Here is a 15,695-nt window from a genome sequence, read left to right on the forward strand (position 1 = left end):
TAATAATAATAATAATAATAATAATAATAATAATAATAATAATAATAATAATAATAATAATAATAATGTTGATGGGCCAAGTGATTAAAGACGATTGTTCATGTTTATGAGAAAAAAGCAAAAAAAATTAAAAAAAACGCAAACAATTAAGATTCAGCCTAATTTTTATATTTAAAATGTCATATTTGTGTCTCAGCAGTGCTCTTCACAGATTTAATCATCATATTTCCTGCTCACCAAGCACCTGGCCTGATTAAAACTGCTAATTTGTGGTACTGGGAAATTGAACATGAAACCTGTGGGGTTGTTGCTGAAGCTGTGATGTGTTATAGACTGGTCTAGGTTGTCATAGAAACACGGAGCAGTTCAACCCTAATGCATTGGGGTTCTGTCAAGAAAGCTTAATGACATCCTTTGCTTCTAGTGTACAGTATAATTAGCCATTTACCTTAAAATATTTTCCCCAACAATCAGGTGTCCCCTTTAAACACACATCAGTTCATTAATTGAGACGTATGAACAGCTTGCCATACTGTATGTACATCTTCAGGCTCACGACTAACCCATGACCGTCTATCATCCCAGGAGACCTGCATTAAAGGCTCTTGTCCCATACGCCACAATTGGGTGCCTCCAACATATGCTTTTGATGCAAGATCTGCAAGACACAACTATACGTTTGCTGCATCATTTTACATATTGGGTTTAGGCTTGTTCCTGGTGAGTGCCCTATCATATTAATTCATTTTGCAATTCTCATTTTACCGGTGCTTGGAAATAATGCCCAAAAGTAGCCAAGTACAATATCGAAGCTGGTTACACTACAAACATTGGATACAATATGAAATAGTGACTGGAGTGTGGGTGTTCTGATTAATATAACACAGTGTTCCATTTAAAGCCCTTCTCAGGGAACATGTACTGCACATTGTGGGCATTGCCAGTAATTCTAATTCGAACCGCTATTGTTGTATCCATGTCACTAAATAATATGCTGTGCGCAGCAGTCAAATAGCGCTTTCTAGAGTTTTGCAAATACCAACCGACGCCATGAGAATTGTTGCTGGGAACATAATCCACAATCATGAAGCACTTGAGCGCAAGAAGGATTCTTCGGAAGGATTCTGCTCATTGTGTGCCAGCTCCATCATGTGGTGAAAGTTGCCATATACGTCTGACATGAGACTAAATACTACACTTAACTGCTGTATGGTATGCATGTTTTTAGCTCTGCAGCATTATTCTTTTAGACGTGGTTAACTGATATGCATAGATTAGTACAAAATAGCAACTCCAGTTAAATTTATTGAACCTCTGGTTGTATTTATAATACAATTTATAATTGTTTTAAAGAACAGCCCTACAATTTAGCTGCAGAAAGGATTTTGCCTCCTCATCAAATTAGATGACAATGAAGCGTGTTTCAAAAGGGTCTTGGCTCCAGCCCTGAATTGTTAAAAAATTGCCTGATTATAATTCTGGCTCTTACTTATCGACAGAACAAGACAAGGTATTCTGATCAATAGTCATGCTCAGTAAATAATTCATGAACGCTCTGAAGAACAAGAGACTTGAAATCTGCTTGGGCATAAAAAATGGGAAGAAAATGCTGACTCTGCATCTACCAAGCTAATAAACAGAGGGCAGAAAAGTCAGAAAACCTATGCACCAATTAAGAGCCACGGGTTTGGACCTGAAAAACATTTTATATGCTATTACTGGAGGACTTCTTAAGAGCTGTTCTCCTGAGTATTGGAGTGATGCAGTGTGACAGGTAGCAGGGTATTATCTGATAAAGATAATCATTTGATGTCTTCTCGACAACTTTATCTTATCACCTTTTATAATTCTTTGTATAATTTTGGGGGATTCAAGATACACACTTTTTTCCCGTGTCTTTGCAAGACGCTCTTATCAGTAGCAAACCGCAGTGATCAAATGTAACTGAAATGCCCGTACAGCTACGCTTTGTATTTATGATTTGTGCCATAGACGAGGGAAAGAATAACAATAGTTTTTCATGTGTGTTGTCAACAAAATGTTTTACTGTACTGGAGAGTTGTGCCAGTATGAATACAAGAACGTTATAAAGGCGTTGTAATTATAGTCCAAGTACTGTTCCAGTGCCTTCATAAGCTGCTACACGTAAAATACAACTGACAGCCTCCAATCAATAAGGAACAAAGGTGAAAGGTTAGGGTTCATTTTGATGGTCAGTTACTGTAACCTGCCAGTCATCTTGATTACAGGTATGTTTTTTTTTTTATAGTATGTACTTGAGCAGCACTAGACAACATTCACTGACTTTATTAGGAACTTTTAGAGCAAAATGTTTAACCTCAGTTCAGTACCATATACTGTATTTTTCATGAAATACAGATTATTAAAAATATAATTATGACATGTTGTTTACACTGCAGTGTTTGTGTACCTGCCATCATCTTATGCTAGATGCTCTTTTTTGTTTTGAACAGTCATGCATTCCAGTTCACAAAGAACCAAAAATAAATAAATAAATATATACTATATATATATATATATATATATATATATATATATACTGTATATATTACATAATAGCATTAATTTGATATCCCGGCCCCTGGCATTACCTGCTACTGTATATAACCTTTCTTTCAACATGGGATACTTATTGTATCTGTTGTATTGGTTCATTATCTATAACAATAATGTCTACGGCTTTTGGTATTAATGCTTAAATTCAGTTGAACAGTTACCACAATCCCACAGTATAGATTGTTGGAAATAAGCCCTTCTGGCAAAGACAGAATCTCAATCAGTCTAACACTCTTCAGTGCACCATACAGTTCCTGTCGTCTTGATTATAAATGTATGAATCCAAGGCAGGGCCTCCTCCTTTTGGGAATTCCAGAAGTGAGCTGCACACGCCGTCATCTGTAAGATGAGTGATTCATGACGTCTTGAAAATACACTTTCATTTAGATTTATAGGTGCCCGGATACACTCAACATATACTTTCCACATATTTCTTCAACTCATTTAATCTACAATCCCAATCAGTGGCTGGTGGATGGACCCGGTGGCATTCATCACATGGGTTTCCTGTGTTGTAACAAGTGACACAAACGTCAACAAGGTTGATTTTTAATTATTTTTTACTCAGCGTTTTGTAATTAATTTAGGTTTCCTTTGAAGATGATGGATTTGATCAGTTCTGCCTGAAATAATCCAATTAACAGCAGATCAGGCACATTGCCTTGTCTAGGCAATTGAAGTCTGGCGTGAAAGGATCTCTTCCTTGGGATTTCTTTACAGTGCTTAATTCTTTGTTCTCCTGGATAAAAACCTTGAGATGCAGCATCTGGGAGTCCTAAGGGATGGTAGCATATCATTCAAATGTTCCATATGCACACCTTAGAGATTGCATTAGTCAAATACAGTATTCGGTAATCAGTAATCAACATTAGCTCGGCAGTTAAAAAGCGTGAAGAAATAGATGAAAGCTAAAGTTTAGTTTCTAACAAGTTTTACCTTGAATTAATTGGTTCTAGACACACTTGAACTGTTTCAGACCTATTTTTCATACTGTATACAGTTATAGCTTCATTGATCTCAAACCACACTGTTCAACCATACTTCTTCCTCGAAACAACATGCTTGGTAGATTTTGTGCAGGGGGTTTTAGGGGTATTTAGGGCAGCAGTGTGGAGCAGTGGTTAGGGCTTTCGACTCTTGACCAGAGGGTTGTGGGTTCAATCACAGGTGGAGGACACTGCTGCTGTACCTTTGAGCAAGGTACTTTACCTAGATTGCTCCAGTAAAAACCCAACTGTATAAATGGGTAATTGTATGTAAAAAATAACGTGATATCTTGTAACAATTGTAAGTCACCCTGGATAAGGGGGTCTGCTAAGAAATAAATAATAATAATAATAATAATTGATTCAGGGGTCACCATAATCATTTTGTCTTCATTTGAGCAAATAGTACACATTTATTGATTGGCTTATGGTGTATACCCGAAAAAGGGTATTTGGTCGAACTGTCAGTCTGTAAAGAAATGCGATCAGTAGATGCAGATTGTTCCCTATGATGTTCCTGTGATTAGCCATCTCATTGTACTGTGCAATGTAAAAACATTGAACAGTAGGCTGCTACCCCTTGGGGAAATTGAAATAATAGACCTCTCCCTTTGAAACCTAGTATTCTTAATGTGAAAGTGGAGCTGGAGGGGGATTCCTGAGGTATCATTGAATGTCTTCCACTTTCAAGATGTCCGCGTCTGGCTAAATTCCTTGTGGACGAATCCTCATCCATTGATGGAGAGTTCTGCTTGTGATGGAGTGTTTGGAGTTATCCCTAAAGATGATGCTGGAGGGGGATCCTGCTTTTTCATTGTCAGCCAGCTGTCAGATTTTGCTTAAAACCCTGCTTCATACTGATGTACAGGTGCTTTAGTGGCTAAATATTTTCCCTATATCTATATCTATATTTGAAAAGTAAAGAAGTGCAATTTCTTGTTGTTTTTTCATGGAGAGATTTTCTGTAACACATTTTCTTGTATTGCCCATGGTTTAATTTCCATAACTTTTCACTGTATTGAATAACTTTAGATAGTCTTTTGAAGATTCTGCTTTCCTCTGGATTGTAGATACATAAATAATGTACCGGAAGGTAACTTTAACTTCTGATGAACTTGACTGATTAGAGTGAAATACTTCATGCAGTGAGACAGATAGCAGGTGTGGTCCTGCAGTTTTATGACCTGTTATGCTGTTTTGAGCATACTAATATTTCACATGCCACTGAAAACATGCTCAAAAGGATTTTATTATTTCCTTGGTGATGCCACAGGACAATAAAAGGTAAAGCAAACTAAAAATAGACAAAAGGAAACAGGAGCTCAGAAGTTTTGCATTCTTTTCAACGGGACAGATCCTGATGTCAAGCAATTCTTTTTGCTGAAGCAAAAAACTACTCTCTGAAGAGTCAGATTCTTCAGTAGTGGATCGAACAAGCTCTTTTTATCTCCACTAAAGAAAGGAAGGCAATGGAATCTGAATTGGTCTACAAAGCGTCCATGTGTGCGGGCAACCCATGTCAAATCTGTATTAGTTCTGTACAATCGAGCCAAAAACAATGCAGTCACGCCTTGCAAAAATAATTACTGCTTAGTAAGTCAGCAGTCATCAGAATGATTGTCTTATGTGATGGCTTGAAAGCTCTGAATAAATGCATGTCATTTTGGATGAAACACTTTGTCATCCAAGTAAACAGTAAACATGCGTAGAAGCATTCTGTCGTTTTTGTGACAAAACATTTGATATATCCAGTAGGTCTAAGGAATGTAGTCATATGACAAAACCTAGTACATTGGTGCTAGAAACAGGCTCCAAACAAAGCTTTTGAAAGACTGCTAGCTGTTTGATATACTTAATATGTTAAGCTTTTACTTACATAGGCAGCAGCGTGATATGATGACACCTCACCTCCAACTGAATACGAGGATTTCTTTTGTATTGCCACATCTGACAAAGCTCCAGACCATCTAATGTGTGGATTTTATTGCCAAAGTGTTTGTGTTTCACTGTTATTTCTGTGTTAAATGCTGCAGTGTAAGCAACATGTTGCATTCACACGATCAAAAACAACTTTTCTTTTGTACCCTCGGGTTTCAGGGAAATGGTCACGAGAGAGATTTCATGGATGACAAAAGAGTGTATATCATGGACGTCTACAACAGATACATATATCCTGGGGACGGATTTGCGAAGCGTAAGTCAAGCCTTCCTGTTTGATGCCTGTCTGAAATATTGTCTACGAGAAAGCATGGCTGAGGCACCTAGCATGGATCGAATAAACAGTCGAACCCCAGTGGAAGTTCAAATTAATCTAGTGACTTGCAAGGCAATAGGCAGGAAAGGAATCAGTCATTGATTGAACCCCTATACGTATCATTGCTCAGTACTCTTGCATTACCGTGCAAATCATACTACGTGCTCCCAGCATTGGGTTTGAGGATCATTTACCTTAATGAATGCTGGTGGCCTGTTTTTGAAGTCCTTGCAGTAAGACTTGCCTTACATACTTCATGTAATTGAATGTTTGCAAGCAATGTACAAACAGGCTTTAAAAAGCTGCATGGCCGATCTGTCAAGTAATAGTTTATGAGTTGGGGAGTTTTTATTTTGTTTTTTTTTTACAAATCTTCAAAGTTGCTATAGCTGGTTCAGATATTGAAAGTATCAACAGTCATTCCTGTATTGTGACAGTAGATCCATGTAACAGCATGAACATTACACTCACTTTAACAAGTGTTTGTTTTTAGCACCAGCCCTTTCCAGTATTTTTCTTTGCTTTGAAAGAATGCATAATTAAAGTGAAACAAAACAGAAGTACATTAAGACATTTCCTGTACTAATTGCTGTGTGTTATTGATTTGTTTGTTTTATGAAAGTGCAGAATGTTTGTTTAACTCTTGCAGAATCAGGGGGGATGATGTGATAAGTAAGTGTGTCTGCGTCTGTTTACCTTTAAAAGGAACTGCAGGACTGATATATAGCAAGATTAAGCTCATCATTGAGGTTCACTAAAGTACCATTCAGTGAGCTAATTAGTCTTAATTAGTTTGCATGATGACAAGAAGATAACATTAAAATCATTACAATGTAAATTAACTGAATAATGTTAGTTATAAACAAACTCTTTTTAATTTCACAGGATGATGGACCGGACTGTATATTAAATAGCAAACCACTTACTGTAAAGCCATACATGTTTGCAAGCCTTTTATTATGCTTTTTTCACGTATGAAAGAAAACCGTAAACATTTTTGGCACGAATATCAAATTCCACCAACAATATATACTTCATATATTGCAACAGCTGGCCAACATTTCTGGAGCAACATCGGTTTTATGGGTGTGATTCGCCAAATATTTTGGTCGCAAGTATTTATGGCTTTACAATGTAGTTCAATTCATTTGTTGTCCAGCAGGTGGCAACACCTTGGTCACCATCTAACCCACTACATTATAACAAGGAGCCGAACAATAATTGCAGACCTAGGAACTGAAATCTATAAAATTACTAATTTGTGGAAGGAAATCTACACATAATGTGATTTGCTTTATTGAGTTGCTAAGCTTTAAAAAGAACTCCCTGCTAGACAAAAACTATGCAAAGTAGCCTTGGTATGACTTCAATTTAATATCAGAAGAGTTGCTCTCTTTGTACTCAGATATAGCAGACACCTGAGGTGCAGTATTTTTAAAACCTTGTCAATAACCAGTGCACTATCTTTTTAAAGTTTTCATTATTAACAACATTTTTGTACTGGACTATTTCCCCATTGTCATAAACGAGTTTGATCGTTCTGTTTCTGGCTTATTAAACATGAAATATATTGACATTTGAAGTCTGTTTATTCAGCTCAAAGTCAGTAACATTTATTGTTTTTAGATTTTATATATGATGTTATAAGGAAAACAGTAAAAAAAAAAAAAAAAAAAAAAAATCAACAAAACTCAAAAACATCTTGCTAATAACGCAACAGCAGACTCCTATATGAGTTGTAGGTCTCTGTGCATTACACGCCTGCGTTTGTCTATTGTGATGTGATTTTTTCTTTTATTGAACATAGTATGCTGTTGGAAGCAATTACTTTGTTAAATAATTGCGTTAGTATAGTTTCATGAGTCTTCTAGCAAGTCGGTATAAAAGTACTTTTGTATTGATTTTAGTTGCAACATTAAGACCTCTCTTATAACAATAAGAGACACCCTACACATAACTAATACTGGGTCATTAATAAGCTGGAATGCTGCTTTTGAACTCATTTCCCTTCTCAGCTAGCATAAAGGTGAGTGTTGCATTTCTGCACAACTAAATAGCAACATGTAAGTGTAACAATAGCATTAAGCTTCCATATTTGTAAACAGATGGTTTAAATGTTTAGTGACTAGTTCAATGTTACTAAACAGAAGCGTGTAAACCTGCAAACACCCCTCTAATAGCAATACATAAATATATAAGTAGAAATGAAAAAGCAAAACAGATACTGGGAAGACAGCTCCATCTTGGAGCAGTGTCCGAGATATTTAATGACCCACAATAGAAAGGTCAAAACCATGGTGGAACTGCAGCTATATAAGAAGCAGAGGCAGGTAGTGAGAATGTTGTATGTAATTCTGAATATTCTGTCTGCTACAAGGTATCGCATTCAAGTGCACTGGTTTCATCTGTCTGTAATACTTTGAGTATTTGATACAGATATTTGGGTGAACATATCTGTTTGGGCCCTCAGGACATTCCATCCAATTATATCCTTCTATAGTGTTCTGCACCACCTTTTTGTCTTCATCTGACAATGCCATAAATGTTTACATGTGTGAATTTGACAAGGCGGGTTTGGTTTTGTATGATTTCCATTTCTGTTTTTTATTTATAAATCCAACAAAATCAATTAAAATGCTCAGCTACAGACCTGTATCGAATCTAGAAAGGGTTGAACTGTAAACCATGTTACTGATGTTTTGTTTATTATAATTAAGAGCTTGAATTCTGTGAGAACTGTGCATGGTTTGTATATGCAATATTCTTCAGAACTTAATATCAAATGAGGGACATTTTATCCATCAGGATTAAATCGGGAGACTAAAAAGTTTACACTTTTTATGTTTTATTCAAACCATAACTGTCAGTAGTTTATACTTTTTAGTAGCTATCTTAATTATTAAGCTATCTTATAAGCTGGCTGTTTTATTAGGCTTCTTGTTTTAATGTGGAGATTGAAAACACCATACCTTCATGGCTGATTCAAATGCTGATTCTCTTCAGGGGCTATAAAGAGAAAGGTTGAGCTGGATTGGGGTACTGAGGACCAAGAATATCTGCAGAAGGTGGAAATGCACGTGGAGGGAGCACTGAATGAAGTGAAACCAGACGTCCTTGTCTACAACGCAGGCACTGATATCTTGGATGGGGATCCGCTGGGAGGCCTTGCCATTTCTCCTCAGGTGTGCAGAACGACTTACCCCTGTCATTATCGACCAGTTTACCTGCTTCCAGTGATCTATTAGGCCTTGGAAAGTTAGGGATTGATTTTACTGTTGATGTTTTAACTGATGCCTACAGTCCCTAGTCTTAAATCCTTACATCGCTTGCTTAATTAAAATAAGAGATTGGGAAGAAAAAGGGTGAAATGCAGACTGTTAAAATATTAAAGGCCAGTCAGCATAATGGATGTCATGGGTAGAATACCTCATACTTCTAATGCTGTCCTATTATTTTAGCATCAAGTGCCGTGAGTTAATATAATATTTATATCATTTTTTACAGTTTAAGAATACAAAATTACAGACACAGGAAAGAAAAGGATTATAGCATGAACCATGCACCGTGCTTAAGGCTACAGCTATGGCCAAATTTTTGCATTACCTATAATTTTAGGATTGAGACATAATTAAATTATATATATATATATATATATATATATATATATATATATATATATATATATATATATATATATATGATATTTTATTTAACATAATTTAATCACAGAATCTACAAAATTATATTACAAAAGTCTTAGCAAAATGTCATGTTAGATTTTGAAATGTCACATTTTTCAATTTTTGTCAGCTTTCCGTTAAGTATAAGGAAAACTACAAAGCGGTATATTATTCATTATGTTAACGTAACATTATTCAGCAGGTTTCAGTCGACTTTATGGAGCAAAACTAGTTAATTCTATAGGGTGATGCAAAACTTTTGGCCATAGCTGAATGTTAAATCACAAGCAGCTATAATTGTCCCCCATTTATTATTCCTGTAATATTATACCTCGCCTTCAAACAAATATTGGGAGAGTGTCTGTAATGTCACAAAACATTTACTCTTCAGTTTCTCCATATTACCTTTTCATTTTAAGCCTAAGAATCACAAAAAGAAACTACAATATTAAAAAAAGCAAGCCTTTCCCATGGTTCCGAGTAGAAGAAATGAATTGATTATTCTGCAGGCAACTCAATTAGATCAGCCTGTCTTGATTGCTGAGGATCAGCACACTGCTGCTATCATCCCTGACTCCAGTGTCAGGACTGCACCAGTACCCTCCCACTGCACCTCGTTGCCAGGAGTAACCAGTGGATAGCACTGAGGACTGGAGGGCCCAGATCCTGGTTTTGAAATAAATGCTTTAAAGATGTTTTACCAAAACTAAAAAATTGAGGAATGAGGAAAGCAGGAACAAAGAGTAGGTTATTTTCTGTACAGCTTTAGTTACAGCACCAATCCCTTATTGAGCTAAAATAATTCACCCCGCCCTATACCAACTGACAAAAAAATATGCATTTTTCCACATATTTAACATATACTTACTAGCAACCTCATCTCTATGAGCGTCACTGAGCAAAGTATACTCAGCAGAGACAAGAATATATTAAGTGCCTGATGGTCGGTTCCTCTTTTTGAAAAAAGCTTTGCTGTGCATGAATGCCTTCAAGAATATTGTTTCAGTTTATATTTAAGAAGATCCTATTGAAATATGCATTGCACTGTTCATGCAAGAACTTTAGATTAATGATAATAAAAAATATGATTCTCTTGAATACCCAGGGCATTATTAAACGGGATGAAATCCTGTTTAAAGCTGCTCGTAGGAGGAAGATCCCGATCCTCATGGTGACGTCTGGAGGCTATCAGAAGAGGACTGCGCGGATAATAGCTGATTCTATAATTAACTTGCATAACCTGGGGCTGGTGGACTGTGACTCCGCAGCAAGTGAAGCCAGGCCTTCCCAAGTCCCTTTTATGATGAGCAAGTCAATTTCATCAGCTGCAGCTTTGTCATCTCGCTGAGTATTTGCACTAATTGTACTTTTGTTATGTGATTATTACCCCCAAACAGTAGCGTGTTTTTATTCTCTGTTTTCCTCTCTCTATGGTAGGTTTATAATACCGTGGTCTACTTAAAGAAAACTACTAGAGTGACTGGGGCTTCAGCTGATAGTTGTCAGGCTTGCTGTCCATCTAGGTTGGACCAGCTTTTTTTTTTAACAAGATTTACTAACTGCACTACTGACGGAGGCAAAAAAAGTAGTTTTCTTCCACTTTAATATGTACACTTAAGATTTATTTTGCTCAGTTAAGTCACAATGTTTACACCTATAAACATAATTTCCTGGATAGTTTTTAGAATGTAGGCAGGAGGAGCTTCTAAATCCAAGGTTCTAAGCATGGAAAGCCAGGCTGTTTGGGGTTGGAATTACTGACAAGATGGACTTCCATTACATTTGAATTAATGTGCAGAGGCATTGTTTGTGTGTGGGCTATATACTCCATCATTCAGATCAATGCTTTTCTAGAGGTAAACACATAACCCAGATTCTTAGGTATTTGATTATGTATGTTTCTCTAGGGTGTCTTTTTAAGAATCAGGTTTTTGATATATTAAAAACAAAAAAAACAGCCTTAGGAGCATCTTGCCTCCATTTCTGTGAATATCCATTTTGGTAGCGATATTACCTAACGGAGAACAAACAGGGGAGCAACTGCAAATACAGTGCTTTCAAAATGGTACTGTTGCATTTAAATAATTATACTATTATGTTTAAATTGTATTTAATAACCAGAACTGAAAACCTGTTTTGTTTGTTCTGGCATGATAATGATCATGTGTCATGTAGGATGACATTAACTTGAAGTTAAAAAGGTACTAAGGCATGCTTCTTGGGGGCTGCCACATGCTTTAGTTTGCATTGTTTAACAATGATGTTGATTGATCGATTGTAATTCTGAATGCATTATTATTTTTACACAATTTTGACCACAAAATATTATTCATACACCCTAACAGCTTTTGTAAATGTATTTCTTGCAGCAGTAATAAACTTTAATTTATAAAACAAATTAAAAAAAGAAAATCATATCAAATATGATTTTAATACCAACAGCTGCTTGATTTTCTCTGCAAAAGCCCCTGAGAATCGAAGCATTCATTTGGCGTGGCCTAAAGAGTTTTTTGACACTACCTGCTTTAATAGAACATCTGTCTGTTAAACTGTTTTCTTAGAAAGGGAATGACAACTTCTAAATTCTACTGGGAAAGATACTGTGAGAGTGTTAACTCCACTAATGAATACGATTATTCAGTAGCTTCATATATTTCAAAATCTGTTTACAGACAGTTATGTAGAAATGGTAGATTCAATTGAAAAACATTGCCATTATATGACCTGTAATATTACCCTGCTGGTCTAATGCACAGGACTTAAGTAAAGCTAGTTTGATTTGAGAAGTGGGCAGTGCTAGGAGAACCTTGGAGAGATGAGTTTATTTCCACAGTGAGTGGCGCAGAAGATAACTTTCACCTCTGGCTCACAAGGCTATAGGTTCAGATTCTGTTGAAAGAGAAAAAAACATGTACTCAACCGACCACAAGTGCTTTAACATGGCAGATCAGTACTCTGTGGTGTGCTTTTAATGATATATGTGCTCTTACAGTTAAAACAAACACTGCGCCTGCCTGGCATATCATATCTAAGTAGCTTTTGCTTTCATCTGTCACTTTAATTGGTGCGCATAGAAATACACTAAGCAGCCCCTGAATAAAAAACAGGGTCAGCATGACTGGGTTTGTTTTTATTCCACTTTTTCTGTTTACTCTCAAGAAAACAGAAGAAATGTTCTTTATATCAATATCAAGTTTGACCTTAATTAAGAGCACAGTAGAGGTCATACATGTAGCTGAAAAGTACTCTATTACTTTGATTCATTGTGCTCGTTACCCAAGCAGTTGCTTACTGTACTTGTCTCAAATGGGATTGCACCCTATCTGGGAATTTAGAAGTTCAGAACCCAGTCTGAATGACTCATTTGCAAATTGAATTTAGTGGTAAATAAACTAGCACCAACTTACTCAGCATTGTCCCCATTGTTCTGTTTGATTCCACTTTGTTTCAACACAGTTTTTCACAGTTTTTTTAATTGTAGTCCTAGCTAAGGAGAGCCTAGTAATTGGATGTTTGTAAGTACACTGACTTGCTGTTCCTTAAAGATAATTCTGTATGACAACAATTGTGGGAAAAAAAGTGCCAAAGCGATGTCGTTTGTGTTACATTGATAAAATAATGGTCTTTACTGCTTATCGTGTGTTATTTCTTTACATATGCTCAAATGTATTAAGACACATGCTGCTTTAAACCTGGACTTGTATCCCATTACATTTGTATTTATGAGGAGCACACTGCTGTGACACTGAACCCAGAAATTATTGAAAAAAGGTGCATTAGGAGTATTTGATAAGATATGTGGATTTATGTGGTGGTAGAGAAGGTTTAGTGACAGATGCCAGCCTCCTACTAGCTACAGATAGAACCCAGATGGCTTTTCAGCTTTGCATGATGAGTGGTCAGCAGCTGACCCTGACTGCAGAAACATCCAGCAATGCATGTCAGTTTTTGGCTGACGGTGAGAACCGGCATCTCATTACACAATCACAGATGATCATTTATTATTATAGTGATGCAAAGCAACATCTGTACACCTGACATCATTTACCCAGCTTGTTCACAACCCCATATAAAGGAAGCAATGCAGAACCAAATGAATGACGATATAAGAGTTAGCACCACTCATTATATCCCATTGCATAGATTTCCTTTTTTTCTCCCTTTTTTATTGACAGTTCAATTAAATGTTATCTGCATACAATGCAGAGTTGAATTTACTTTACTAGCAAGCGAGACCTTTCGCTAAGGGAGTTAATAGCCTGTCATTGTTGAAGAAATCATTTAGCTGCTTGCTGTGTTACTCATTTAGATGCTACTTTATCCTATTTATATTTTCAAACCAAGGGGCTGTAACTTAATAACACAAAGACCAGGTACAGCAAGTAGGCCTATTTTGTACTAATACATACTCTGTTCAAGTCCTTTTAGGTGCTTCAGGTCTTTAAGTACTAAGGGTATAACATGTAGTCTTGTAGAGTGGTAAACTGAACCTCATAGGATATAGTGTCTAGTGACTGTTCTTTAAAGAAGGATATGAAGACTACACTAAGCTTGGGTAGCCACTGGATAAAACATGAGAAGGTGCACTTTCCATCACATGTGGCCAAACATTTAAAAACCGAATTGTCTTCCTTTATTTACAACGGTAGCCTTTGATCTTCTCGGCTTTCAACATTTACCCGCCTGAACTCAAATCACGATTATCATAGGCTTCGTCTTTCAGATTTCTTTTCTCTGAGAACTTGAAATACAACCTTTTTTCTGATTACATATTCTGGATAGTTTTTGCCCTGTACCCCTTGATTAGCACTCCTTTAGGAGACCTTGTCATACTCATTCTGTGACTCTCTACATGCCAACCCCCAGAATTACAGGAGTTAATAACAAACTGCCAGACATGATGTCCTGAGAGCGAACCAGAGACCAGTGATGGTTTGTGTTCCATTCACTCCCAATCCTCCATTCCTGTTATCAAATAGCAAACACCATATGCAGTATATTACTAATAATCCACTGGACAACACCATGGGTATTCCTGTACAAAATGCTCTAATGTTTAATACTGATGTAAAAATCCATCCTACATCTTTTTATTTTTACCACCTGGACTCTTGAGTGGCAGTTAACTTTTATTATTTTCAGCCAGTTTATTTAAAAAATCCTCAACCCCCTTGTAAAATACACATAATACTTCCTGCTCAATTGATTTCAGTCCTTGTGGTCCTGTAACAGTTGTTAATGTGCAGCAACCACAGTGTAAAACTATAGCAACTATTGGCGCTAATTGGCACTTATGTTGCAGAGTTGGGGAGAGAGAAAGAGAGAGAGCAGGCTATTGCCTGTGAATGTATTGCTCATGAAGTTGAGGTCCTGGTCGAAATTCATTAGGAGTCGAGAGAATGAAGAAGCAGTCGTGCATAGTAGCTGTCCTGCACCACCTGATCAAGTCTCCCAGCACAATTAGGATTTCCAGGCGCAGGAGACAGTGGTCCAATATCGAATTTGTCGTTTCATCAGCTGCTGCAAGCAAAACGTTTGAAATAATAATGGCTTTAAAATTGACCATAAGGCAAGTGTAATTTAATTCTTCTCTAGAAAACAATTTTATTGCTGTTTGAACCATTTTATATGGAATTACACTTTGCAAAGACTGACCAACATTTGATTTTCCTGCATTTTTTTTTTTTTTCTGACACAGTAGCTGTTGTTTCATTGAGTTATATTACATTATGGAAGCTGCTGTATTGTTCTTATTTATAGATGAAAGGCCCTAGTATAACTCACTAGGAATTTAGGATTTTAACCCCTTAATCTCCAACCATTATTTATATAATCTGTTCAGAACCAAGCAAACACAATAACATGTTGTCTGCAAAGCATTTTTACATGAAATATATACTGTGGTTGTAAACGAGTGCCAGATTAGCAGAAACAGTAGCTTCTTGATGAACAGGGACACATATTGGAGGTATTGGAAATTGACAAGCCCAAACCATTTTTGCCCTCAAGTTCCCTAAAAGAATTTGAGGCAGTACTCATCAAGGGCTCTCTTCAGGGTCTTGGGACTAGAAAGAGCACTGCATAAAGACGCCTGATATGCATTGAAACCCTGGCATGCCTTTATTTAAATCCTGCTAATTATTTTTGAATGTTGTCTTGACCCCTACGAGAAATGAAAATTCAGTCCCCATAGACGCT

At 36.6% G+C, this 15,695-nt stretch overlaps 1 protein-coding gene across 3 annotated transcripts in view; it reads left to right on the forward strand.

The window, feature by feature from the left end:
* Positions 1–13,132, forward strand: part of LOC117412432 (histone deacetylase 11-like) — a 28,627-nt gene extending 15,495 nt beyond the window's left edge. For all 3 annotated transcript variants that reach the window (XM_059000110.1, XM_059000108.1, XM_059000109.1), the window contains 3 exons: positions 5,661–5,757; positions 8,821–8,999; positions 10,603–13,132. In XM_059000110.1, the coding sequence (XP_058856093.1) occupies positions 5,661–5,757; positions 8,821–8,999; positions 10,603–10,845 (519 nt within the window). In that variant the 3' untranslated portion in view covers positions 10,846–13,132. The remainder of the gene's footprint in view (positions 1–5,660; positions 5,758–8,820; positions 9,000–10,602) is intronic.
* The last annotated feature ends 2,563 nt before the right edge of the window (positions 13,133–15,695 follow it).

Source organism: Acipenser ruthenus, chromosome 25 (assembly GCF_902713425.1).
Source record: "Acipenser ruthenus chromosome 25, fAciRut3.2 maternal haplotype, whole genome shotgun sequence".
Lineage (NCBI taxonomy): Eukaryota > Metazoa > Chordata > Actinopteri > Acipenseriformes > Acipenseridae > Acipenser > Acipenser ruthenus.